Raw genomic sequence first — 27,565 nt, 5'->3', positions numbered from 1 at the left:
CATTTTTCTTCATTAGGTTAAAAACAATGTATTGTCTTTACTAAAAAAAGCAGCCAGTGTCAGATTTGATGTTGTTAGTAGTGAAACCCAACAATAACCATGGTTTTATGAAGCTATTTTCCCACTCCTGGAGTGATTGAAAATATTGAATTTACTAAATGACACAAAATTCCTTCACCTCAACCTCCATCCTATCCTCATGGGATCTATGCACACTTAACGTGGCCCACGGTTCTGTCATACCTGGGACATGTTCTTCATGCTCTTTATACTCCTCATATTGTTCAAGCTCACGTTCTGCGTATTCTTCATACTGGTCATATTCTTCTGTGGGTTCATAGTCCTCGAATTCCTTATACTCCTCATAGTCTTCATAATCCTCATACTCCTCTTCCCGGTGTTCTGAGACAGTTTCTTCTTCTCGGGTATAAGACCATTTCTTCTCTTCTGTTACTGTTACTTCTGGAATAGTATTGATACCAGGCAACATTTTATTTGAGGCCAATTTAGGGACAATGTATTTTGATGTCATCCCTTTATGACTGTCTCCCACACTGGCTATGGGTGACCTTGATTATCTTTTGATGGTAAAATTATCATGATATATACACTGACTAATTGTGCTGTCAAATGTTCAGTAAGCATGGAAAGCAGAGGGGATAAATTGGCAACTAGCAGACAAAGAGACACATGGCTATCTGCTTTGTATTGAAGCAAAGCACAATGTACCTTTAGTGGGTCGGGGTTCTCTCTTTGGAACTTCGATGGATACCTTTTCTTCTTTAACAGCTCTTTTCCTGACTTCAGTCACTTTAAAAGAATAATTGTTGACAGTAAATCCGAAGAATATGGAAATAACTGTGTTAAAAGAACTTTTGCATGAAAAATCCAAGAACAAAACCAAACACGAAGGTCTATAAACTCTTGCTATAATTGCAAGGGAAAAAAAATCAGTGGGCCTGAAAGTCAGCATTGTTCCATATAAATGTGAATACTTTCCCCAGGCCTCTTAATGTTTCAAGATGCTAAACAATCAGGTGCATTTGTAAGAGCACAAGAGAGATGAGCTGCAACAGTGACTATAAGACTAGGTATGACCTTAAAGAAGCTTCAGTTTTACAAACAATATCTTCACCTTAATTCTATTCCCTGCCCACAATGTTCCTTTGGGACAAAGCAGAATATTAAAACATTCAGCAACAGTTACCACATAAAACAGACATCTAGACAGATGAGTTTAATATATGGAACAGACATACTACAATGAATACATTTTAATATAAACTATGCATATTTGGGGGCAGGGTAGGGAAAAGGTACTTTCTAGAATCAGAATGTTTAGTTTTGCAATGATAAGGAGAAGCTTACTTATTTTACTTTCAATATCCATTTAAATCAGTTTCCCTAATGATGCCAATTCTACTCCACTCTTTTCAGTATCTAAAAGTTTATTTCTATCCCTTTAAAGAGTCATTATACCTTTAGCTGGTGGCTCTGCCTCTCTCCGGGGTTTGAGTTTGGGGAACTTTTCTTCAGGAACAACTTCCTTAGGTTCCTCTGGCACTTTAAAGAGAGATTTCACTTTAAAGAACCATTTATGTTCATTCAGACCCCAGAAAGTACAAACCACTCAGACATAAAAGACTTGACACCTTCTGAACTTCGGATGTCCCACAGCATTTTAAAGGAAGACAATGACCACCCTTCCCTGTGTCCCACAACCAGTGTACTTAAGAAAAGAGTGGAACAAGGCAGCTCTGGCATCTGAGAGGCGAGAGTTCTACCATTTTACCAATGCATCCTTCACACTGACATATGGAAAGGCTGCTGTACCTCTCGCTCTTGAAGGCTCCGCTTTTTTAGTTACAGCCACAAGAACTTTTTCTTCCTGAGTAATTTTCATGTGCCTCTCTGTCACTTGAAAGATAATTTTAGGATTACACATTGTAACATTTTGAGTAGAATACACACACACACACACACACACACACACACACTCTCACATGCACATATGTACTCGCCAGAAAGTACTGTTGATTTTAGAACAGAAGAATTTATAAGACACACACAACTAAACATCACAACAAGTAATACTCCTAAAAGCCATAACACACCACTATCACAGACAGTACTAACACTCTACATAGAAAAATTATGACCAATGGAAAGTAGCCAAAGAAGAAAAAAAGATAACACTCTATGTTGTTTTTGTTTTGTTTCTTTTCCTTTTATGGATGTCATTCATTTACCTTTGGTTGGGGGAGGTTCTTCTATCTCCACCACTTCTGCAGGAACTTTCCTTTCTGGAACTGGTTTCTTTGGTTCTTCAGGGGCTTTGAAAATATCAGGCAATGGAATCAAACATATGCACACTTAATTTCTTGCCAATGTGATCAAGAGTTGAAGGATGCATCAATTTAAGAAGATAAGGAGTGAGGTATCACTCAGTAGAAAAATGAACCTCAATATACCTTTGGCTGGCATCTCCTTCTCCTTTTTAGGAGCTGGTGCAGGAACTTTCTTCTCTGGTACAATTTTCTTTGGTGGTACGGGAACTTGGGAAAGATTAAGAATATTAGTTTGAATTCTGTTAGGAAGTAGCATTATTGGGGAAGGGCATACCTCCTCCTTTGTAAAGATCACACATACACCAACATTAATGACTGTACTAACAAAGTGTTTGCAGACAAATTCTGACAAAACCTTAGTGATGAATAAAGGTATTATTGTATGTGTTAAGGCAGATAGTATTGCACTTATGTGAGACAAACCATACCTTTAGCAGTTGGAGGCTCCTCAATTTTAGCAGGAACTTTTGGTTTGGTTATAATTTTCTTTTCATGCTTCTCAGTCACTTGAAAAGATTATAAAATAAACTTGTAGAAAATGTATTGATTTTTCAATACATATGCAAGGAACTTTTTTATTAGTCATGCTATTTATCAATATTTCTAATATGGATGTTAAATTAGATATAAGAGCATAAAGAATGGGATGGAACAAAACTATATAGGGATAAAATTGAGGTGGTCTACCTTTGGCTGGTTCAACTTCCACTTTCTTAGAGATAAAGTGAAGCTTTTCTTCCACAACATATTCCTCAGGCTCCTCCATCACTTTAGGGACAGGACATTAATTTCAAAAAAGAAAAATTGTAGAGAATTTTTTTCATGTTTAATTTTAATTGTAATTTTTCACTTCAAAAAAGTAATCAACATTGCCAAACTTTAGCATCTGCTGAATCCTCTATTGTTTCCACTTAAAATATCCAAAGAATATTTGAGCCAGAGCATAGGCCTTAATAAAGAGTATTGGCTTCACTAATTTAGTGTATTTCATAAAGACAGTAAGACTAAAATTCACAGAAATAACAGGACATGAGCATGACAAAAAAGAAACAAACAAACAAACAAACAAAAGTTCCAGTGACTAAACTAACAGGAGCACAAGGGTTTGAAGCTAGATTTCCAAAAAGTAATTTAACACTCTAGGTTTGAAGGCAGAAAAACAGAAACATAAACAAGAGTAAAAGTAAGATAGTTCATGCCCTGCTCCCCAGTTTTGTGGGGTAGCTGTAGTAGAAGAGCCAAGAGACTTTGTGTGAGGTTTGACCCATGTGTGTAAAGTTTATTACAGTATAGAAAGGGCTAATTAAAAATACATGCCATGCCTAAAATGAAAAGAAGCCTAAAGGCCCACCCATCTTTTCAGCTCAATGCAGACACAAGAATCACTGAGCATCTGACTATCCATGACTTCAGGTTTGGAGAACTGAAGAAGTTTATGTATCATACTGTATCAAGAACTGAAAATTGACCCAGGGCTATGAGATGAGAATGTTCCATATGTATGTTTTGTTGGGTCTCCCAACATTTCTAAGAAGGATGGACTCTTCAAACTCATCAGAGTCCTGACTAAGCCTACCACTGTGGTCTATTCCATGAAATACAGCTGAATGGGTAGGTTTGTTTGGGAGTCATGCCCACCAAGTTGCATTCTAAGCCATTCTAGTTGGTTTGTAAACACTGGATTTTATGTGGAGTTTTCTTCCAAGTGGAGAAAGGAAGTATGAAGAATCACCTTTGATTAGCCAGACATGTGCTTGAGAACAACTAAGTTGCTGATGATAATCTCCTTAACATTAGGGAGGGAGTCAAGCTGGTAACAAATGCCATTACCTTTAAAACAGTGCCACCTGTCCCTACTTAGGAATGTTCTGTTGGATATACAGCATCAGTTAGAGTGTGGGATTTTAGTAGGAAACCCAGTAGTGCTTAATTTTTCCCAATGGGAATCACAACAAAATGAAGTTTACTGTTTCAATCATTAAAAGCAGTTGTCATTATAGCTGTTGGGAAATCTTGACAAGTCTGCCTGATGACAGTTAGTACATGTTTTTTTTTTTTTTTTTTTTCTATATGTGGATTTGAGGGGAAGTTCTTTCTATTCACTGTTTTGGACAAAGTCAAATATAGCCTTTGACTTCTGGAAGGTAATATATATCATATATTTTCTTGTTTCTTTTTAAAGAGTGAAATTAGGATCCAGACAGCTCATTTAATGGATCATCCTTTGCATTTTTAAATAAATAGACTAAAGCAAAGTAGAAAACATCAAATGAGTCAGTCCTTGTAGGGATATTTAATAGAACTTTTATATCAGGCATGCATGTGTGTGCATACATAAGATATGTACAGGATGACACTCTTGTTTGTGTGTTACAGAACACACACTTTGAGAAACACCATTTATATATCAGATAACCAAGGTCAAGTCTGTCAGCTTCCCACACTGAAGCCAAGTCCTGCCTCATAAAGGTGGAAGCCATGCGAGGATGCCTGCCTGCCTTTACTTAGCTGTAACTACAGAGCTGTTTCCTCTGAATAGCCAAAGAAGAGATGGAAGAGAACTTCCTAGGGTGTTTACTTTCTTGTGTAATGAATGCTCTTGAATCTTGCATTCTGATTTAAAGGGAACATCTACTAAGCCCATAGAGGAATCTGTGTCTTCCTTCTGGATAAGCTTCATTAGCCCGCTAGCAATCATCCCTCACTTGTTTCTGTCACTTACCTTCATATTCGGTGATCTCTGCTTCCTCCTCTTCCCTTTCCTCTTCCCTATACACTGAGAAAGATACTCGTTCCTCTTCTTCTGAGTAGGACCACTCCTCCTCTGTAGACAGGTTAAAAGATAAGGTTTAAACTCGGTGTGCTTGACTACATGCAGTGGCTTTGTGCTTATTTCAGATAGATGAAGATTTTCCCATTTTCTTAGGACATGGGACTTTCTAACCACAAGAGGGAGACATAAAAGACAAGAGGAGGCTGAAGCCCAAGACTGAGAAAGATACTTGAATTATGCCCTGCATAATTATGCCTTGAATTATGTCCAAAGTCAAAGTGATTTCTTTTTTGACACCTTATTTGCTTTCTAAGTAAGAGTGACTCAAGATCAAGGTAGATGAAAAAGAATAGTTCCAAAAGGCTACAGCAGACAGATGCATTCCAACACCAACACAAGCTAAAAACAGATTTCGATGGAAACATTTACATCCTAAAGAGAGAGCACTGAGACACAGCCTTCCTCCTTCTGGTTATACCTTCATGCCGCATGACTTCCACTCTCTGAGGAACTGCCACCGATAGTTTTTCTTCAGCAGCGAATCTTTTCTCCTCCACAACAGTTTTCTTAGAAACTTCAGCTTTAAGAAAGCATCAGTGTGGAAGTTTAAAAGTCAAGAATTACACCAGTTCCCTTTCTTCCTAGAGTTTGGAGGCGTCTTGCAGTACACCGCTCCCATTAGCAAAGTGGACAAAGAGATTACACACCCCAAGAATACACACACAAAAGTCCCTCAGAAGCAAGACAAAGAGGGGAACCACAGGAACAGACTCAACTAACAGAGCAAGAACTCACACAGGAGAAGAGATCTTTAGAAGACTGACAGCAATCCTACCTCGGGGAGGAGCTTTCTTAGGGATGGGAGCTGGGACAATCTCCTCAGGGACAGGTTTCTTAGGTGGAGGTGGCACTTTAGAAACATTAGGCACATTTAGAGCTCTGATGATCTCCCACTGAAGCCCAGCACAAGCACACCCACCCATGCTGCACTGCCCACACCACAAAGCTCACAAGTCATCTTTGCCTTGCAACGTAACCCTGTAAGAGATAGTTTTGTAAGAAGGCCTGACAATACCTTTTGGTGGGGGAGCTTCTTCTTTCTGAGGAACAGGTCTTTTTTCTTCAGGAACTTTTTTCTTTGGTATTTCTGGCACTTGAAGGATAATATATATACATTTTTACATTTTTAAATCTTATAAAGGCAAGTGCACACAGAAGAGGCAGTCGCATAAATGAAGACATGCGATTAAAGAAGCCTGAAGGAAAGGTGTGGTTATTTTATAGAGATGGGTACCTGCTGCTGGTGGGGATTCCTCTCTTTGAGTAATGATAGTTATTTTTTCTTCGGTGATAATTTTCTTCTGTGCTTCAGGAACTTGAAAAGACAGTTGTAGAGTTGGATTTATATTTTTCAAAGTAGCTAATATATCATGATTTTGAAAGAGACTAGACAGGCAGACAGAAACTTCTGTGGCATTGTCACCAACCATAAAACATCCACTTTGAATAACACAAACTCAGTTAACAGACGAACACAAACTGTTTTGCACTGGAGACATAAAATGGGGCATCTTTACTAGGCAAGTTACCCTACCTTTAGCTGGAGGGGCTTCCTTCTTCTTTGGCACTGGAACAGGAATCTTTTCTTCAGGAGTAGGTTTCTTTGGGGCTTCTGGGACTTAAAAGTTTTAAAACAGCAGGTCAGTACGGGCATGTTTTGTTTCCATGAATGGATATAGGCATATCCCCGAAGGACACACAGCACATTAGGCTGCATTGGAACAATGCAGAGAGATCCCATTTCAAAGTCATGGATAGTTACTGTCATATACAATGTTTTAGAAGCATTTAAATGACTAAAATGTGTTATGTAACCAAAATGTGTATAGAATTCATTCTTATATAGTATGGTGTGTGTGTGTGGGGGGGGGAATAACCTTGGGTATTACTTCTCAGGTGTTATGCACTCACTTTTTCTTTTCTTTTCTTTTCTTTTTTTTTTTTTCAAGACAGAGTCCCTCAACATCCTGGACCTTACCAAGTAGGCTAGAGACTCACTGATTAGTGAGTCCCAAGGAATGGCAATTGTCTCTACTCCCTCAACTCCCCAATGCTGTGGTTACATGAGTATTCCACCATGGCATTTTTTAAGAGTTTAAATATAGATACATGAGTTCTGAGTAGTGACCTCAGTCGAGGCCAGCATTTTTAACTGACTTAGTTTCTTTTTTATCTGCCTTGGTGTAATCTGATAAAAAAAAAAAAAAAAAAAAAAAAAAAAAAACAACCAGGGATTTTACCAATAATGTAGAGTGTGGATAGACTGTATAAAAAAAGTCTCTTTATATTTTGTTTTGAAAGGGGGATAAATCATGATGCTTTCTGACCTTTTGAACTAAGACTACACTTCTGTAGAATACTCATATCCAAGTAACCTTCTATTGCTGACTGCATTCTGAGTTTTCATTTCTGGTTGCCTAAAGTATAATCAAGACATGGGAAACCATCTGCAACAGGTCTTTTAGTCGGACAGTGTGCCAATGGATTTGGGGACCTCTATGTCATAAAATGTATATGTATGCACAGGTGTTTTCTGTTAGAAATTCTGTCATGTGGAACGCACTCCCAAATGTTTACAGTATATTCAATTGATTTCAAGACGTACAGGGAATATCAATGTCAAAAATCTGTCCTACTGAAGACTTGCCATCTTGGGCTTTTAAGCAGCACAAAGCACATTGGATTCATCTGAATCTAAGTGGCTCTCACTTCTGCAACCCTCTCCAGTTGGCATTGCTTCCATGCAGTCTCCTCATCACCAACACACAACAATATCTTAACGAAGAAGTCACTTGCAGGAGTGAAAGAGACATGCTTTGTCCTATAAATATTCCCATACAAATCCTCACTAAGGATGATATTCAAAATTTAAGGTAGCAGTTTGACATAGTTACTTCTTTTAATAACACTTTTTTGGCATTGCTTTAGGAATGTTCAGAAGCATAAATAATATATAACAAGAGTATATCCCTAAAGGTGACACATGTTTTAAATATGAGGAACATGCCAAAGAGGCAAGAGTCAAGGACAACATGGTACAGAGGAAGCCTAAGCAGATCAGGGCTGGCCCCTGGGGTGATGGCTATCTCCACAGGCAGTTTGGCGTACCTTTGGGAGGGGCAGCTGGTTCTTTCTTCTTGGGAATAGGAGGAACTGGCTTTTTCTCCTCTGGCACAGGTTTCTTGGGAACCTCAGGAACTTTAAAGATAAGATTGTTGAAATGCTGTCTGTCGAATGCTATAGTCTCCTTCTGAGACATTTAAGATGATAGTAAAGCAGAAAGCCTCATTAAGAGCTTAAGAATTAAAAAAGTAATTTAGTACGCTATACTTGTGGCTTAGTACGTCAATACCAGGTAGACATCACACATGTGACACGAGGCAGTTAGAATGGTCTGGCATCTGAAACTGTTACTAACATGTGTTGCCACAAATTAAACAAAATGATAGAGAATTAAGCATATGAAAGATTGTTTACTGATAACACTTGGTTAATACACAGCCCCCCCCCACCAAGATCCAAGATGACAGAACCCAAGAAATGTTATTCTACCTTTGGCTGCTGGGGGTTCTACCTTCTTAGGAACGGGAACAGGAACCACTTCTTCTGAGACTGGCTTTTTAGGTGGTTCAGGGACTTTAAGAGAAATGTACTATGTTCAAGAAACTGCTCATTTTGACAAGAAGTACATTTTTATAATATAGGAGTCAAGAGCAGATAACCCACTTTATGCCAGTTGGATACAAAAAATACTATGGATTGGAAACTGAGATATGTGAAGATAGCTGAATGGTAAGTAGAAAAGGGACAATTTATTTGTCACTTTCAATGGCAGGAGTTTCTACTTTCTCGGAAATAGATGGAGGAACTCTTGCTTCATTTAAAATCAGTTGCATGAGTACAACAGCATTAGGTGATATTAAATATTTTTATTCTTAAAGTTGCTTTGGGAAAAAGGATGGACCCTTGGTGTAGAGTCTAGAGTATTATCCATCCCTTCCTCTTTCTTTCCCTCCCTCCCTCCCTTCCTTCTTTCCTTCATTCTTTCCATACCAGGTCTTAATATGTAAGGTAATTCGCTACCTTACCGAGTGGTTACTGTATCTTTTGATCTCAGTGGTGGGGTGAATGTTGATACTCTGGCTATTGTTGTAACTGATACTCTCCAGTTCTGAGTTTGGAAGAGTTGGCCAGAAAGAAAAGTGGTAAATGCAGAAAAAAAGAAGCATGTTTCAAGTATCAAAGAATTTCTAATATAATTTAATTAAATTGCAAGTTTACAAAACTTGGTTTTTAATACTTCTGGTATATTAAACTCCTAACTAAGAAGCTTCTTCACCTTTGAAAGAAGGCTTTGGTGAGCTGGTATGGGGGGGGCTTCATCACATCTTATGTCAAATACAAATGCCACTAGAATGTAAGTGTCCAAAGACAAGGAATGGAGCCTCATGCATTTCATGCCCACGCTTTACTGTGGTCTTTCCAGTCCTTCCTGCAGCGACTTTTTTGTTCACACAGACACTAGGTCTGTCAACTGTGTGACTAATTCTGATACTTGATATCAGCATAGATACCGACTATGAATTTTTCCTGAAAATATTTTAAACATGGAATGAATTTATTGATACCTTTGGGAGGTGGTTCGATCTTTTTGGAAACTGCAACGTGAATTTTCTCTTCAGTGACAGTTTTCTTGTGTACCTCAGGGACTTTAAAAAAAAATACACATCTTAATTACTGATAGATCATATTGTGGATGGCAAATGTAATTTACTAAGAATACCAAGACAAAAAAGTTAAAGCTGACAGACATGAAAGGAAAATAATGACAGGGAAATGCAAAGAGACAGAAATGTCCACAGCACCACACATTAGGCAAGAAGGGATAAAAAGGCTATAAAATTCTATGTCTTGAGCTTTAAAGTTCAAAGATGCCATATACCTGTGACTGACACCTCCTCCTCTGTATGAGAAGCAAAGAACATCTTTTCTTCAGAGATTACCATTTTCTTCGTATGCACTGCTGGCACTTTAGAAAGAGCATTGCTACGTTAGTATTTCTATGTCTAGGATGGGACATTAGATGAGACATGTAGCTGGAACAAGACATGTAAATCTTTTCATACCAGTTGAGGGGGTTAGTATGATAGATTAATTCATTCAGTTTCAAGAAGAAAACAAATCATGTTTTGATCTCTCTGGACAAACAACTCATGCAGTCTTGTATCAAGTACTATTACATGAAAATCGAATAGACACAACTTCTTCACACACAAAGCACTATTTTCCCAAATCTATTAGGATCAATTCATATAAATTAGAGGATAGGAAATACTATATGCAATGCAATACACTGCATGATGATGTTAGAAGATTACTCATTAAACACAAAACCTTCCTTAAATTTTAAAAGAAGTAATTTCTAAGCAAGACTAAAAGCAAAAATTAAGTTATTGAATTATACATAGGTATAACCCAACATAAAATGTCTGCTATTTAAAATGTGCTGTTTTTGTGGTGCTTTTGAGTTATTTAGCAATGTATATTCATATATCCATATACATAGGTTACAATAATTTGAGCTTGTGGTTTAAATCAAGATGTGTACCTTTCACTTCAATTATTTCTTCCTGCACTGGAGTCCGGGAAGGTTTTTGTGGAACAATCTTCTTGGAAACTTCAGGAACTTTAAAAATACGTACAGATATATTTGTATTGTGAAGGATATTTCTTAGCCCAAAATTTTAAAAATATCTTCATTTTGATAATTATATAAACACATGAGCATATATCAGAGAGCAGATGACTTATGTACATGTTACTAGAACATTCTTTAAATGGTATCTATACCTTTGGTGACTTGAACTTTTTCTTCCTCCATTCTTCGAGAAGTCTTTTCAATTTTTTCAACTACAGGCTTCTTTAAAACTGCAAATATTTTAAAGAAATTGCAGTACTTTTAGAATTTATAAAATTCTAAATATTTATTAAATTCTCTCTCTTGTTCTTTACTTAGACATATATGTGTGTATTTATACAAATATGCATAATATTTTAAAAGACAGGCAGGTTTGGTGTTCTCAACTTTAAGCACAAGTTCTTGGGAGTGTTTATTTTAAATTTACTGTAGCACTCTTTTAACTTAGTATTTTTATTATTTCAATTAGATGTAAATTCCCAAGAGAAAATTCATAGATACAATAAAGCTTAGAGAAGAAGTTGTGCCTATTGGATTTAGCTGTTGATTCAGGCATCCTTGCCAAACAAGCCATGATAATGACAAGAATGCTTTGTTTTATCAGTGATTCTAATTGCATACCTTTGGGAGGTGGGGCTTTCTTTTCGGGCACTTTGGCTGGGATTTTCTTCTCATGTAATTCTTTAATAAAAACACAAGACAAGCCAGGATGCTTAAATCAGTCAATTCTAATAGCTGTGTTTAAAGTTAAGAATAATCTATCTTCCTGTAAGGATCTGTCATGTTGGGGAGCATATGACTAATATAACTCTCATGCATAGTTTCAAAACAGAATTAAGTGGCAATACAATGAACTTTGAGCTTCTGAATTAGAAAACAGCAACTGAGATGTAGTCCTAGGATTAAATGGTTCCACCTGCAACATGAAAGCTTAATTACAATGGTAGATAAGAACTCTCCTACAGATCAAATAATGCAAGGTGCATAACCTTGGAGAAAGCAAAATACTAGTTTTCTCTTTTGTGCCCTTTGTAAATCAGGTGATAGCATGGAAAGTATAAGGAACTGAGTGAAAATGAGGAAAGAAGAAGAAAAGCCACCCAGCGCCCATGTACCTTCATGGACCTCCTTCTGAACTTGAATTACTTCTCTTTCTTGGTAAGTCTCTTCCCACTCCTCCTCGCCTTCATCATAGCCCTCTTCCCTCTCATAGTATTCTTGCCCTTCTTCAAAGTCTTCCTCCCATTCCTCGTGGACTTCCTTTTTAGCTTCCACCTTGATCTCTTCATAGTCCTCATCTGGTTCTTCATAATAGGGTTCCTCATACGGCTCCGTGTATGGCTCCGTTTCCAGTTCCTCGTAGGGCTCATCCCAAGGCTCTATGAGAACTCTCTTCTCATACACTGCTTGTTCTTTCTCGTACACAGCCTCTTTTTCTTTGTGAATCTCTTTCTTTCTAGTGATAGTTGTTATTTTTACTTCTTCAGCCTTAGAGGACACATCAATAATTTCAGAAGCTGAAAGATGGAAAGAATGGAGGGTGGGGAGAAAGAGGAGTGGAAATCATATTAATTACATCTGTTGAAATTACTCTAGGGAAATCCACAGTTATTCAGTATGGAGCACTTCAGATGCTGTAGTGTTGAAGTGGTAATGTCTTGTGGTTTGATTTGTATGGATCCTTTTTTTTTAAGCAGGCAACGCGGCAGTATCAAGATGCTCTTCGCTCTTGATTTGAGGACTTCCTTCTAGTGTCAAAAGGATGAATTCAACAGATAGCTTCAAATTGATACACCTTCCATTGTTCTATGTGAACTCCAGTTTGGAGAGATTCCAGTAACTTCTCATGAAACACTTAGAACTTGATAACATTAATAGCATTGTGGAATGTAGAGTAAATGTTTCTCATTCTGCAACAACATTTCTTTTGGATTCTACCTTTCCTTTTATACTAGTCAGTTGAATAATGACAAATAAAGAATTATGTAGTCAAAGCAGTTCACAGTTTTTATATACTAGATTTTTAAAAGTCTTTGAGATCAGCATTATTTATAAATCCCTAATATTTGTGTGGCTTACAAAGGAAACTTTAGAAAGGGCTCTTTTCTTTCCATCTCTCATGCCAGCCCCCTGTCCCCCTCCTCCAGGCCCCTTCCCTGGGCGGGAACATTGGAAATAGCCATTGTTTTCAGCTCTCTTCACAGTGACAGAGGGGACGTGAAACTTTCACAACAACCTCGAAGCCTAATATTTAAAAATAATAGAGAGGATACATGCTTAATGATTCCTTTGTACTTGCCTTTTGCTGGAATCATGGGCGTTGGAGGTAAGGGCTTCTTGGCAACTTCTGGCACTTGAAAAAAAAAACACAGAGTGCATGTTTATGTACTGTTTAATGTTTACTAACTTAGAGCATTATCATGGACATTTGCATAATGACTTATTAATAATGCAGCACCCCTCACAGGAGCAACATAAAGCCCCCATCATTTCAAAACCAGGCTAACACAAGTTGCTATGTCAGGTCAGGGTAACAAAACGCTCAGAGCCTGGAGCTTCACTCTGGTTTAGGCGGGTTTTAAAGAATATAAACATAAGAAGAAATAGCAAAAGAAATATGTAGTATGTCCAGTGCTTAAAACCCACACTTTTTTTTTTCAGTTAACTATAAAATTCAGCAAGCACACATGCTTTCAAAATGACCAACCAGAAAGCCTGTGTGGAGTATGGGGCCTGCGCTCCTGTGTTTGGCTCTGGGTAGGAGGTTGCTGAGCTTTCCATCAAGAGGTTTAGAGCTACTTTTTTATATTAGCCATCTAAATGTCTTCCATCAACCTTCTAGGATGTATGAGATTTCTTCTAAAGATACTGCTTTCTTTCTTCAAGTGTTAAGATGAGGAAGAGCGGTTAAGAGTCCTGAGTTGGGCTGCTGTTGCATCATTGATACTAATCCCTGAATGCCTGCTGGGAGAACTTGGTCAAGTGCAGTGGGGCTAGAGGGGAAGGTCTCCCTCATACCAGCAGTTGTAGATAGCAAGCATTCTCCATGGAGGCATGGACACAGGAAGAGAGAAGCAGAAGAGGATGAGAGAGATGAAGGGAAATTGACCACCTCGTGAGTCTGACTATTGGCAGTCTGGTTTCCTGCACTCTTAAGTATTTATCCATAAGGAAAACCTTAAAACCATTTTTGGTTAACTTTTTATTTGAGTTTTAAAGTTTAGTAGGATACCTGGTGGTGGTGCCTCTTCCTTGGGCTTTGCAACAACTTTTTTGGTGTCTTTCTTCACAGCCTTTTTGGTCACTTAAAAAAAAATAAACGTCAGGTATAAATAAAGGTTTTAAGGCCATTTCAATTTTATTTTCCAGATGCCAGTAGAACAAGTTAATATAAACTTTATTGTGAGATACTTGCTTCAGAAAAACCTTGTACTAGAAAGCAAAAAAGATTTTGAAAGGAGGTAGATAGATTATATAGTGTGGTTTTACATGTCCTCTGATTGTGTGATGGGTAAGAGGTAGCATTAGCAGAAGATGAGGGATAGAGAAGGTATGCTTTCTCCTGTGTTTCACTTGAGTGTGGAGACTGAATTTGTCAGGAGAACAAGTACGGAATAGTAGAATTAAAGTGCCACCCATGTTTTATGTGTGGATGTGAGGTGTGGCTGCTACTTGCCAGTGGTATATTCTCATCATGGTTCCTAGCCATACTCCCTAGGGCTGCTGGAATTTGTAAACAGGGAACACACTCTTTGATTTTTAAGATCTGATTTAAATTCTTAGGTTTTGCAATGAACACCAGCAGCCATGTTGACATTTCCAGTTAAAGGACAAATCCATTTCATAACAGAAATGATTGCTTCTGACCACAGAGACATCATGAATCTAATTTATGATTTTTGATTATTCCTCTCTGTGTCACTGCCAGTAGATGATATATGTTCAAGTATGTTCATATAAATTACAAACATGTTTCTTTTCTGGAAAGAATATAAGTCACAAAATTGAATGGAAAACATCAATTTTTTTGAGACTTGCTGAAAAATAGTTCAAACATTTAATATCAATTTCAGTGGGCAGACATTAGGAGACTTACATGTCACACCCATGATGTTATTATAGGGATAGTGACCACGCTATGGGAAAACCTGACTTTGACTGGTAGGCTTTTTAATAGCTATGCTGAGAGAATCAATTCTCCTAGCAACTTTGAATTTCTAACTCTAGGAAGTCCCAGGCAAGCTGTCATCTGGGTTGTAGTGCTTCAGGGTGCAAATTGTTCCTACCAACTCCTTAAGCATGTAGCATTTGAAAGGGACCACTCCTTGGTATGTTTAAGGGCTCTAATGCCTTGTTTGACTTTTGAGACAGGGTCTTACTATGTAGCCCCATCCGGCTTCTCCTGTGGGCCTTTTGCTTATGGTAATCATCTTGTCTCTGTCTACTGAGCTAGGACCCCAGGGGCTACCAGTCTGCTGCCAGTTTAGAACTCTTTATTAGTTACCTCAGTCCTTTGTTAACAAAATCAAATACAAATATCACACCCCACCAACAAACGACCCAATCAAGCATGTCAAGGATAGTCTCAACTGTATTTTTGTACAAATAGTGACTCAAAGAGAGCAGTTAAAAGTGTAACTAAGAGAAAACAAACCACAGTTTTCGGTTTGCTTCTCAACTAATATGCTGTCTAACAAACTGCTTTTATTATTACCACATTAAGTTTTAAGTGTAGAAGTCAGGGGCATGTGAAATAAACTTAGTTTTAATTAACATCTAAGTTATGCCTTTGCAATATTTTAAAACTAAGCATAGTGTTTGAATTAGTCTGACTATTGTCGGAATTTCAAACCAAGTAGTAGAATAGCAGTTTTGAAGTCAGTTCAACTTCTTGACCACAAGAGGGAGCACAATCTATATGAGGTCATACTTTCACAGTCAAACAGTGGAATTCTGGCTTTACCACTTCAGTTAGTTGTCATGTAATACCTTCAATATGCTTTCCTGGTGGCTTCTTCTCTTCGGGTAATGGCAGAAGAAGAGGGATAGAAGGAGCAACTGCAGGAGGGATTTCTGGGGAAAAAAATACATATCAGCACCATGTTTTAAGAGACATCTTATGCATTTTGATTATCAATTCAGGGGCTTAATTATAACAGGCAACATCAATATGTATTTATAATGGTAACTGCATATTTGCTCTGGTTTCTATGTGGACAGTAGAGATAGTAGCGTGGGATCTTGCTTCTCTATACCCACATGCTGGGGTAGCATCTTACCTTCAGGTGGCACTGCTCTGATAGGCATAGTTGGTATAGGGACTCTGGAATCGGGAATATCTGAAAGTAACAGTGATAAATATTGGGGAGCTGATAACACATGCTCATTGTTTGGGTACCCCCAACAGCACTGTCAGAACAGTAACTCAAGTTCTATTGTTCCTGGCACAGTTCAGCGCTTATGACTACTTGCTTAATTCTGTATTCACTTTATTTGTGTGCTCATATTAGCAACTTTTAATATCTCTATTCTCCAAACTCATTCAGTGTCACATTGCATTTTGTTCAAAATTATTTTATGAGTAACATTTTACTGAAAAGAGAAACGGTAACTTTGTACTTTTTTATTGGGCGTCTATAAAACTACACCAACACCGGAACTTACTATAAGAAATGATTAAAAAAGAGAAGAAGAAGAAAAAACTTACCAGGAGGCTTCATCTCAAGTTTTATTTCTGCAAAAGAAAAAGAGAACGTGTTTGTATGCAGAATTGTGTGGGCAAGATGCTTGCCTACAGGGCTGTGGCATGTTCGTGTGGCCTGCCCTCACCTTTAGTTGTTAAGTACAGCTCTGCGGTGCTTCTTGCTTCTCCTCTAGGTTCCAGTCGGGCGATCACTGAATAGACGCCTGGAGGGAATCACCATCCGACATTTTAGTTAAACACAGTGTTCTCATTTACACCTCTATTTTCTTCTTTCTTTCTTTCCTTCCTTTCTTTCCTTCCTTCCTTTCCTTTCTTCTTTCTTTCCTTCCTTCCTTTCCTTTCTTCCTTTCCTTTCTTCCTTCTTTCCTTCCTTCCTTCTTTTCCTTTCTTCCTTCTTTCCTTCCTTCCTTTCCTTCTTTCCTTTCTCCCTTCCTTTCTCTTTTTTAAAGAACATCCCATAGAACTATAAAATGTAAGCATACTTAAATGGTGGAAATATCTGAAACAAGTGAAGATGAGGATTACACCATATATCCTGGGAAAGTGTCCCACACAATTACCTTCGTCATCTGGGGTCACGTTGTGGATGGTCATGTAATGGCAGCGGCCATCGTTCCTAAAGTTGTATTTCTGGCTCTCAGTCAGCTCTGTTGGTCCTTTATACCAGGTCACTATGGCATCATCAAAGGACACTTCACATTCAAAAGTAGCTGACTGATGCTCACTCACCACAATGTTCTGTATGCGCTTCGTAAACTGTATTGGTTCAGCTGTTTAAATCCAAAGGGATTCAAAGTTAGAGTGTATAGACAGGAATCTCTGCTACTGTGAATTCTTTACTTAAAAGTTCTTGGGGTTGAGATGGGGTTTCATTTTGTTGTGGCCCAAGCTGGTTTGCTCCTGCCTTGGTCTTCCAAGTGCTAGAATTGTAATTGTATACATGTGTGCTGACAAAACCAGTGAAATTAGTTTATTTATTTATTTGTTTATTTTTGTAGTGCTACTGTTGAACTTGGGGCCTCCCAAAGAAATGCTCCATCATCCCAAGTGCTTTAAATGTTTTCATTTTGAGACAAAGTCTAGCTAAGATTCCCAGGCTGACCTCAAATGTGCCATTTTCCTGCTCCAGCCTGCCAAGTAGCTGGGATGACAGGTATGTGTGACAATGCTTGGCTTCTAGTTTTATTCACTTATAAAATAATAGATAAACCCAAATGCAAGTGCAGAACAATAGTGACAAATTCTTGCATTAGTAATCAAACTGTTCTAATTCTTCAGGGCATTCCTACAGGATCGATAGTGGAGAGTACAGAGAAATCCCCAAGAGTCCTTAAAACACTCACATGAAGGAGATGCCTGAGGGAGATTTAGACCCAAAGTCAAATTAAATTTCAAAACTGTTCACAAAATAAGACAATTCCTAACAGAACAGATAAGCAACCTACATTCAGTTCCTCTGTGAAGCCTTTCTTACCTCAAGAAAACCATTTTTTTCTTCTTATTTAGGATCTGGAATTTTCTCTTCTATAGAGATTTCCCTGGGGAATGATTTTAACAGGAAATTTGCAATTCTAAATTTCAGAGGACTCTCCAGGGTTCAGAAACTGTCGTTCCGGACACAGACAGATAAATATTGTGACCAAACCCCCTGGGGACATCAGGGTGCTTTAGAGCATGTCTGGGAGAGGGCAGACATTCTCGGAAATGGATTTGGAAATCTGTGACTACATGCATGTATCAGGTGCATCTTGCAGAAAATGATATTGTCATTGGAGAATGTATTTAAGATATTTGTGTATTTAACTTTCAACTTTGGTTTAATGTGAAGCTATTCAATTTTTTTAACTTTAAAACAAGGCACTAGTATTCACTGTAAAATAATTTAGAAACCTGAAATGCCTCCAAAAATAAGATTAATATAATTTTTGTTTTAACAGTGAAGATGGTACCAAATGATGAGACACAGTACAAAATTTCCCTGGATAGTGGCCTAAAACTTAACTCTTAAGAAATTAAGCACCATTGCCCTTTAAGCCAGAAATTTTACTTCACAGAGTCAGAAAGTGGGAGCAGAAGTCTTACGTGAAATCAGTATTTTTTTTTTATAAAACAGCCATTCCTTATCACACATGTTGTTAATTTTATGTATAAAATTTCATACCCATGAAGTCAAAATAAGTCCCACAAAATAGCAATTCTTAATCACTGTGCCTTAGATTTGTATCTATAGCATTTTGCCTTTTCCAATATTTTATTATAGGATCCATAGTCATAGATATGAGAATTACAAAATTTAGCTTTGAAGAAGAAAACAACCACTTAAAAAATCAAATTTCAGTCCAAATTAAAATCTGATTTTTATCTAGAAGAGATGCATGGTTGAATATTTTCCTTTTGAACTGTGTGGATTTTGACACAGGACAAAGTACCTTAATTATGTGTGTGGGGAAATGAGGACAGGAACCTTTTGAGACTTCTTTGAGGGAGAGACTGCAGGGGCCTGCACAACAGTTTGCTCTGTGCTCAGCCAGTGACTCAGCCCAGATGTGTACCCACCTTCAATTTTGAGCTCCGCAGAAGTTTTGAGGTCCTTGTGCTTGCAGGTATACTGACCCTGGTCCTCCGCACGGACATCTGCAATGGTCAGTTTGTGTACTTTGTGTTCCACTTCTGTTTTCACTCTGCCTTGGGGCTTAAGGAGTCTGCCGTTCCTGAACCACTCTGACCTCACATTTGGCACGGAAAACTGGCATGTCATAGTACAAGTCTGCCCTTCTTTCAAGGTAACATCCTGGAGATGGCGCTCCCACGCAGGCTCTGTCGTGATACAGGAACACATGTTGCTCAGCGTCAGCACCACATGCAGATGTACTCAATAGCAATGTCACAAGGCTTTTCAAAACGGTTTCTAACTCACCAATCACGGTCAGCTTGGCACTGGCAATGTGGGGACCACAAACCAATCTGTAATTGCCCTGATCTTTAAGCTGACAGTTTTTGACTCTCAGTGTATGCCGGTCACCGTCAATTCTTATTTCATATTTGTCACTGGGCTCCAGTTTTTCAGTCCCTTTGTACCAGGAGAGCTTGATTTCTGGGTAATTAATCTTAATGTCAATTTCAAAGATGGCATCATTATCTTTCAGAACCGTCTGGTTTTCAATATCCTTGATCAAGGTGACAGGCTAGAAGAATTAACATGTGTTAGTCAGACCTCCCTTATAACTCCCAGTAATAATTTTGTAAATTTTATTATTAGCACAGTTCATTTTTACCTCTGTCTGTGTCAGCCTTTGTTGAATAAATGATACAAGTTCCTCAAATTCCTTTTCATCTCTTTCTGACTTCTCTAGTTCCTCAATTTCCTGAGGGGAAAAATAATATATTAGGAACAAAAATGTGAATTAGCAGGTACATGACTATGATTTATATTCCTCCAACTTTTCAAAATTTCATGTGTATTGGTGATTTTTAAAGGTTAATTTTATTTATGTGTGTTGGTATTTCCTAAAGATTTATTTTTCTTTTTTTGTGTATGTGTGTTTTGCTGGCATGCATGTATGTGTACCATGTAAGTGTGGTTGTAATCCAGAAGAGGGCACCAGATTCTTCGAACCAGAGTTGGAGACAGTTGTAAGCTGCTATGCAGGTGTTGGGAACTAAGCCTGGGTCCCTTGGAAGATTAGCCCATGTTCTTAACCACTGAGCCATCTTTCCAGCCCTCTGAATTCCATTCTTGATGTTAGTGAGGTTATGGCAAGGTTTATAGATAGGTAATATTAAATGGTTTCCTAGAAATGCTGTATTTGGGAATTCAAGGCATTCTGCTAGTGTGAAATACATCTGGTGTCTCAACAAGAATTGTTTCTTAGCAAGGGACGCACCAGCCTGTGTGTCTCCTCCTCCTGACTCTGCTTCAGCAGCTCAAAGGCTTGCAGGAGGCCCCGGAAGTCGGTGATTCCATACATGCGTGCATATTTCTCATATTCTTTAGGATCCACATTTTTGAGAAGCTCCATGATGTCAATTTCTTCTTCTTCCCCAGATCCTTTCTTCAGGGCTGGAGTCCTAAAAAAAAAAAAAAAAAAAAAAAAAAAAAAAGAGAGAGAGAGAGAGAGAGAGAGAGAGAGAGTTCAAACTTATGTAGTTTGAACTGTCTGCTGTGACTCAAAGATGTCCAGTCCCAGCATTTCCCCTCACAATTCAACAGTTGAATGTTCCTTACTAAGAAATGCTAATTGTACATGTTGACCAAAACAATAAAAAAAAAAGTCAGTTTAGTGATGGAGCCAGTTTGACTGGACTATTGTTACACAGTGTTGAAATCTGCTCTATGAGTTGAAGTAAGGAAAGAATATGGAAACATGCCCGTTAGCCTTGTAATCAGAAGCTCAATTAATGATTGTTATATCAAATATCAACTGGAAGCTTAATATAAGTATCACATGCTATGAAAAAGAGCTGTGGGAATGAAAGATAAATGATAATTTAACAATTATGGTGAGACACAAATTATATTGAAATTGTTGATCATGGAAATATTTAAGATAATTGATCTAAGAAATTATATTAAAAAAAAAACCTTGTGAAAGAAAGCCTTTCAGATTTGGACACATAGTATTTGGCTACTTCCTTTTGTTTAAAAGCTTTTGGATGTGTCTCATTCTTTGGTCTCAGCATCACTCAGAAGCAAATCCACCGGTCATTCACTCCTGAGCCACACTACAGTCTGTACTCTAGTACTGAGTCTTGCAGTAGCTGGCCCATGGGTCCCTTGCCCCATGCCCCCTGTGAGGCAGAAGTCCCCGTCATGATTCTGAGCAGACTTACTTCTTCAGCATCGCGCGCAGGTCACCTTCAATCTTCTCCTGTTTCTTCCTTTCGTCCACCTGTAGGTTGACGTTACTCTCGATTTCACCATGTTTATTAAAGGCAACACATCGGTATAACCCAGAATCAGTCTTTGTGGTGTCACGGATCTCTAGCTTTGATTCATCGCCCTTCTGGTGGATAAGAATGCGACCTCCTTGGTTCAGTTGCCTCCATTTCCCTTTCGTCCATTTAACATCTGGGATTGGGTCACCTCCAACTTTTGCAATAAATGTGGCAGTGGTTTCTAAAGAAAGGTGAAGACAAATTTATTTGAAAATTAGTCTTGCCAAATCGGTGCTTTTGAAATGGAATCAACAGGGTGTCATGGACAAGACTGCACACTCACTTTCCACTACTCTGATACTCTGAGGTTCCGACACGAAGAAGAGCTTTCCATCCAAGGCTGCCTTCTTAGCTGCTGGGGCCGCAGCCGGTTTTTCTGAAACACACATTTCCATGCTCTTGTTAGTACAAGAACTTGAAAGTTGTGATAAATATTCTGGTGTGTGCAACAGACTTTAAGAGCTTGGGAATGTCATAAATATGATACACTCCAAGACTTACTAGCTGTGAGTTATAAGTGGCAAAGCAGTTTCATAGCCCTTCATTCCAGTGAGAGCTATACCTAACATTTATAGACTTGACTTTATTGTGTACATTTCCCCTGGGCTATGGCATCAAGCTATTTGTCATTGCATCAGCATGGCATCATTTTGGAAACTATACTGGATATATCCATGTGAATAATGCTGTGAGAGGCTTGAGAACTTTAGGTAGCTAACTACTTTGTATTGACACTATTTCTATTCGATTCACTAGATACTTTCACTATAAGAGGGCTAAAGATTACAAATGATAAGTAACTGATGTGTGTAACTCATCTAACACCATTCTCACATATGTTATCATTAGCTAACCACCATGGGCACATGACACTTTCTTGGGAACTGTACCTTTAATGGATACTTTGCACTTGGAAGTGTCACTTCCAGCCACATTGGAAGCTTTACACACGTAATCTCCCGAGTCTGCTTTAACTGTCTCCTTGAGTTCCAACACAGCTGTCCCACTAGCAAAGCTGAAGCTGCATCTGTCGGAAGGCTTGATCTCCCTGCCAGCTTTCAACCACTGGATTCGAATGGGCTCTGATCCCTGCACATGGCAGCTGAGCTGCACAAAATCTCCTTCATTGGCTGTTACTGGAGTAAGATGCTGGTCAAACACAGGCGGCTTCTTAGGCTCTGGAATTGAAAAGGCATGTTCAAGAGGAGGACAGAAAACATAAAGTGAAGGATACATTATTGTGGCCCAAAAGGACTGAACAATGGGCAAAATAGCTTCCCTCCAACAGGTGACAGTGGCCACTGTGGTGGATGGAATGGTAAGAGACAGTTTATTCCTCATTTGTAAACATTTGTTAGGTTAAAAAAAATAAGTAAAGATCTAAAAAAAAATCAAGCAATGAACAGCTGCCAAACTGTCCACAAACCAGCACAGCATCTGCATCCCGATTAAGATTCACAAATACTATTCTGGCACTGTCACCGACATCTGTGCTATGTGGCACGATTTTGATTTGTTTAAAACTACAGGCAGCAGCCTTTTTTTTTTTTTTTTTTTTTGCCAAACTCTAAAACCTAAAGGTTTATGAGGGAATTCGGCTCATATAGAGCAGCGATGACTATTGACTCGTGCAGCAGAAAGCCACCATCAGAGTCATGGATGTGCCCAAATCTTAATGGGAGTTACGCTGATGTGCACTTTTAGATTTTAAACACAGCCAGAGTTACTCTAAGCCCAAAGAAACTAAAAGTGGAAGCTCAGTGTTTAAGTGGAAACAAAGATGAGTTGCATGACAAAATGGACATGTGTGCTGTAATGTGCTATTGTAGCTCTAATGGTTCAGTGATGCTGCGATAAAATAAGGCTACATTCATGATTACAACATCTAGTATCTACTACTTCAATAAACCTCTACAGAAAGATGGCCTCAGAATTCTGTAGAAGTATCTACTCAATGGCAAAGCATCATAAGAATAAACCACTTTTCATTTTAGTGCAGGTACCACATCTAGATTCATTTCAATTGTATCAGACAAATGATAAAATTTGAATTTGTAGCCATGACAACTGAGTAATATTAACCTATTCACAAAAGCAGCCTACTAATGACATTGGCTCATTGGTACATCCATAGGTAGCCAGCTCACCCACAGCAACCATTCCAAATTTTTCTAGAAAGTTGGCTTGTGCAATAATTACACTGGTCTGTACATTTATTATCTGGAAGAAGTCATTAGAGTTAGAAAACCAGGTAAAAAAGATCTGAGATAAAGTAGACTTCTTCCTTTCTTAAAATAATAGCCTTGTGTTTATATCTTTTATAATATACAATATCCTACCCAAATATTGTTTTTTGAGCAAATTTTACCATTTTTTTCTGGTGTTACTAGTTAATTTTAGACCCAAAGATAAGAGTAATATATACAATTATTCTCTTTACAAACAAAAGGAAATGTTTCTGATTGTAACTGGGAGTAAGCAAAGTCAATGTAATAGTCTGCGACAGTCTTAAAAAAAGTTCAAATTCTTTTCAACAAAGTACTTGTCACTTGTGCACACACATTAAAGAAGGCTTTGAATTCTAGCTACTTGAGTGAATTTGAGGACATCACATTTGAGTCCCATTTATTAAGTGAAATCTACCTGGTGTCACATAATAAAATTATGACTCATATGTTTTTACCAAACACATATGGAATGATGACAATCCATTAAATAATGCATATTTTTGTTCATGGCTCAACACTGAGCTCAGATTTCAGAAGGCACACACAGGAAAATGTGTCAAGAAAAACGTAAGGGCCAGTTTTGTCTGTGAAGACAACTAACCTTTGATGACAATAGAAGATGTGCACAGGGCAGAGCCGGCATCATTTGTTGCCTTGCAGGTATATAAGCCTGCATCGGCCATGCTCGCTCTCTTGACTTGAAGCAACAGTGCATTGTTCTTGAATGTGATCTCACAGTTGGAAGTAGGATGGATCTCTACATTATTTTTGTACCAAGCAACAGTTATAGGCTGGGAACCTGCCACACGCCCTTCCAGTTTGAATGAGTTCCCTTCGGTTTCTTCCACGGTCTCAGATAGCTTTTTAGTGAAACTTGGTGGGATGAGGCGCTCTGTAAGAAATTAAAATGATAAATGAATGTAGAGGTAAGTTACTACCATGAGGTTTTCAAGGGAGGGAGGGGAGCCCTGTTTTTAGTTGAATATCAGGGAAAATTAGTCAAATCCAGCATAGCAGCACCTGCTTCTGAGTGGCTATGCTTCCAGTAGCTAGTTCTCAGCTGTTTTCCCACAGGATGGCTGATGGGAACCATTCATAGGCATTTACAGGACCAGACATTTGTGAGAAGAAAGACTCTGTCTTAGGGTGGAGGAGGACATATCAACTTTCAGGAAATATGGATTAAATGACATCAGTTTTTCTTTATGCAAACCTACCCACTCTTAAACATGTTCATGTTGTTTTCAGCTGTTTCCCTAGACTCTCCCTAGCATAACAAAGCCAGAGCTGTTAAAGTATGTAGCTTATCTTCTCAAATGGCTGCCCTCTGTTGGATTCCACATAAACTCTACCTTTTATGTTGAGTTGGGCTGTGCAGGAGTCCTTCCCCACTTCATTCACAGCATAGCAGGAGTACTGTCCAGAGTCGCCTTTGTCCACTTTAACGATGGTCAGGTGTGCACTGTTTTCCAGGTAACTGATCTGGTAGTTCCCACCACTCCGTATCTCTCTGTTGTCCTTGGCCCAGCTGACCTTGATGGGCAGTGTTCCTGTGACGTGGCACTCTAAGTCAGCACTTTCTCCTACCACAGCATCCACGGGGGCCAGTGGAATATCGAAGAAGGGTGGATTCTTCCCCTCTAAGGAGAGATTGCAAGAAAGTTTCATTTCAGATTCCAGAGTTGGGCCATGCCCACTGAAGAAACGGCAATGTGTATTTTCAAATTTTCTACATGATTACAAACATTATAGAAACATGCATGAAGAATCCACAAACCTGTGAGAATGAGTTTGGCGCCAGAGGAAGCAGAGCCTATGGGATTGGTAGCAGTGCAGGAGTACTGGCCTGCAAAACTCCTGTCTGTTTTAAAAATGTTCAGAGTGGCAATATTGTCTAAAAACGATGTTTGCACATTGGAGCTGTCTTTCAGTGGCCTGCCATCTTTGTACCACGACACAGAGATGGGCTCTGATCCATTTATGGCACACTCAAAAACCACTGGCAATCCCATGGTTTCTTGCACATCTCTCAGTTGTCGAGAGAATGATGGGGGAAGTTTTTGCTCTGTAGGAACAGGATTAAAACAATGAACACAGCCCTGTTTTTACATTTAGTTATAGCCATCCTGAAAATGTACAGGAATCTCTCTAAAGAATTGCAGGAGTGTTAACAGCTCTTGAATTAATTTGGAGATGGGAAAGAACATGTGAGCTTTGTACAGTAAGGGGCATAAAACAAAACAAACCAAAGCCTGTAAGCCAACAAGATGGTCACCCAGCAGAACCTTCTGCTTATTAAGTTGCCTTATAATAATCTGAATGATACAGGCATTGGGCTGAATTTTAAAATATAAGTCACTTATAATCTTTTAAGATTTATAGAGGCAAATAGTTGTGTGATCTTTCCAACTGAACATTTCGCCATCTCCCTCTATACAAAGGGTGTAGAAAAAGTGTATCCAGGTATGGCAGCACACATCTATAATCTCAGTACTTGGGAGGCAAAGGTAGTAGGATGATCCATGAGTTTGAGATCAACCTGTCCAATTTGGTCTTATTCATCCAATAAGAGATATATAGCAAAATCCTCAAAAACAAAATAAAACAATCACCCAGGAAAAGGGATAAGTTGCTAACTCTAACTGGAATTACTTAAGCCCCAAATCAGTGTTTGTTCTGATTCCCCCCCAAAGAAGGCTTTCATTGGGTATTTTAAATAGAGCACATGTCCCCTTGCTTTGAAAATACGCTCACCTTGAACGGTCAGGAAAGTAGAGGAAGATACTTCTCCCACACTGTTCTCAGCCTTGCAGATATATTCCCCGCTGTCATCGCTGCCAACCTGGGTGAACACCAGCGTAGCAACGTTGTTCTTAAAATGCATTTTGCAGGTAGCAGTGGGCCTCAGCTTTGTGTCTCCTTTATACCAGGAGACCCCAATTTCAGGAGTCCCAGCAAGCTGGCATTGTAAAGACGCAGAGTCACCAACTGTCACCATCACAGGATCCAACTGCTTGAGGAAATATGGTGGTTCTGTAGCAAGAGAGATAAACAGTCATGAAGGACAGGTCAGGACCACTGGCTGGGTGCAAGGCGACAAACCTAGTATGCAATCACGACAAACCTAGTATGAGGATCTGGGCAGAGCAGGAATCCTTGCCGGAAGCGTTTTCGATGTAGCAGTTGTACTGCCCGGCATCCTCCACAGTGCTGCTCAGAATTTCTAGGATCGCTGACTTTTCAGTTGTGGTGATACTACACCGTTGGGAAGGAGTGACATTTATACCATTTTTCTTCCATGTAACAGAGATGGGAGGAGTTCCAGAGAAGGTCCCTTCTAGGATCAGGGGCTTGCCTTTCTCTATACTGTAATCATTGAGTCTCTTCACAAATATGGCTGGGGCTGGTGTGAACAAAGTGGTAGAACAAAATCAAATACACACACACACACACACACACACACACAAAGGCACAGCATGTCTGATGGCTTTGTGCAATTTAATTGTATAAACAGAACAGCAAACAAACCTTTCACGAAGAGATGTGTTGTACAGGTAGCTTTGCCAGCTTCATTACTAACTATGCAAGTGTATTCTCCACTCTGGGACGTGTCCACGTCAAACAACTCCAGTTCAGCCACTGAGTCCTGCAGAGACACATTGCACCTGGCGCCAGGCACAAGCTCACTGCTACCTTTGAACCAGCTGACACTGAAAGGAGGCGTTCCTTTTACAATGCTTGCGAAAGTGACATTACTGCCGGTTAAGACATCCATGGGGTCAGGTTTCTGAACAAAAGATGGTGGTTCTAAATAAAAAA

At 38.8% G+C, this 27,565-nt stretch overlaps 1 protein-coding gene across 1 annotated transcript in view; it reads right to left on the bottom strand.

Moving 5' to 3' along the window:
• Ttn (titin) overlaps positions 1-27,565 on the bottom strand; it is a 271,496-nt gene that overhangs the window by 147,633 nt on the left and 96,298 nt on the right. The window contains exons 92-133 of the mRNA XM_051184409.1: positions 27,275-27,553; positions 26,871-27,149; positions 26,501-26,779; positions 25,524-25,811; positions 25,099-25,386; positions 24,348-24,638; positions 22,409-22,696; positions 21,802-21,894; positions 21,414-21,699; positions 20,468-20,651; positions 19,859-19,948; positions 19,501-19,768; positions 19,140-19,400; positions 17,144-17,353; positions 16,709-16,786; positions 16,587-16,613; positions 16,159-16,218; positions 15,869-15,952; positions 14,112-14,183; positions 13,179-13,226; positions 11,995-12,396; positions 11,501-11,560; positions 11,032-11,109; positions 10,790-10,867; positions 10,124-10,210; positions 9,810-9,890; positions 8,734-8,817; positions 8,290-8,379; positions 6,716-6,799; positions 6,416-6,496; positions 6,197-6,274; positions 5,957-6,031; positions 5,600-5,701; positions 5,071-5,172; positions 3,036-3,116; positions 2,777-2,854; positions 2,472-2,555; positions 2,250-2,333; positions 1,834-1,917; positions 1,480-1,563; positions 730-810; positions 244-462 (exon numbers count right to left, since the gene is read on the bottom strand). Coding sequence (XP_051040366.1) covers positions 244-462; positions 730-810; positions 1,480-1,563; positions 1,834-1,917; positions 2,250-2,333; positions 2,472-2,555; positions 2,777-2,854; positions 3,036-3,116; positions 5,071-5,172; positions 5,600-5,701; positions 5,957-6,031; positions 6,197-6,274; positions 6,416-6,496; positions 6,716-6,799; positions 8,290-8,379; positions 8,734-8,817; positions 9,810-9,890; positions 10,124-10,210; positions 10,790-10,867; positions 11,032-11,109; positions 11,501-11,560; positions 11,995-12,396; positions 13,179-13,226; positions 14,112-14,183; positions 15,869-15,952; positions 16,159-16,218; positions 16,587-16,613; positions 16,709-16,786; positions 17,144-17,353; positions 19,140-19,400; positions 19,501-19,768; positions 19,859-19,948; positions 20,468-20,651; positions 21,414-21,699; positions 21,802-21,894; positions 22,409-22,696; positions 24,348-24,638; positions 25,099-25,386; positions 25,524-25,811; positions 26,501-26,779; positions 26,871-27,149; positions 27,275-27,553 — 6,030 coding nt within the window. The remainder of the gene's footprint in view (positions 1-243; positions 463-729; positions 811-1,479; positions 1,564-1,833; positions 1,918-2,249; positions 2,334-2,471; positions 2,556-2,776; positions 2,855-3,035; positions 3,117-5,070; positions 5,173-5,599; positions 5,702-5,956; positions 6,032-6,196; positions 6,275-6,415; positions 6,497-6,715; positions 6,800-8,289; positions 8,380-8,733; positions 8,818-9,809; positions 9,891-10,123; positions 10,211-10,789; positions 10,868-11,031; positions 11,110-11,500; positions 11,561-11,994; positions 12,397-13,178; positions 13,227-14,111; positions 14,184-15,868; positions 15,953-16,158; positions 16,219-16,586; positions 16,614-16,708; positions 16,787-17,143; positions 17,354-19,139; positions 19,401-19,500; positions 19,769-19,858; positions 19,949-20,467; positions 20,652-21,413; positions 21,700-21,801; positions 21,895-22,408; positions 22,697-24,347; positions 24,639-25,098; positions 25,387-25,523; positions 25,812-26,500; positions 26,780-26,870; positions 27,150-27,274; positions 27,554-27,565) is intronic.

This window comes from Phodopus roborovskii, unplaced genomic scaffold (genome assembly GCF_943737965.1).
Source record: "Phodopus roborovskii unplaced genomic scaffold, PHOROB, whole genome shotgun sequence".
Taxonomy (NCBI): domain Eukaryota; kingdom Metazoa; phylum Chordata; class Mammalia; order Rodentia; family Cricetidae; genus Phodopus; species Phodopus roborovskii.
This window is presented reverse-complemented; position numbering and strand designations above follow the sequence as displayed.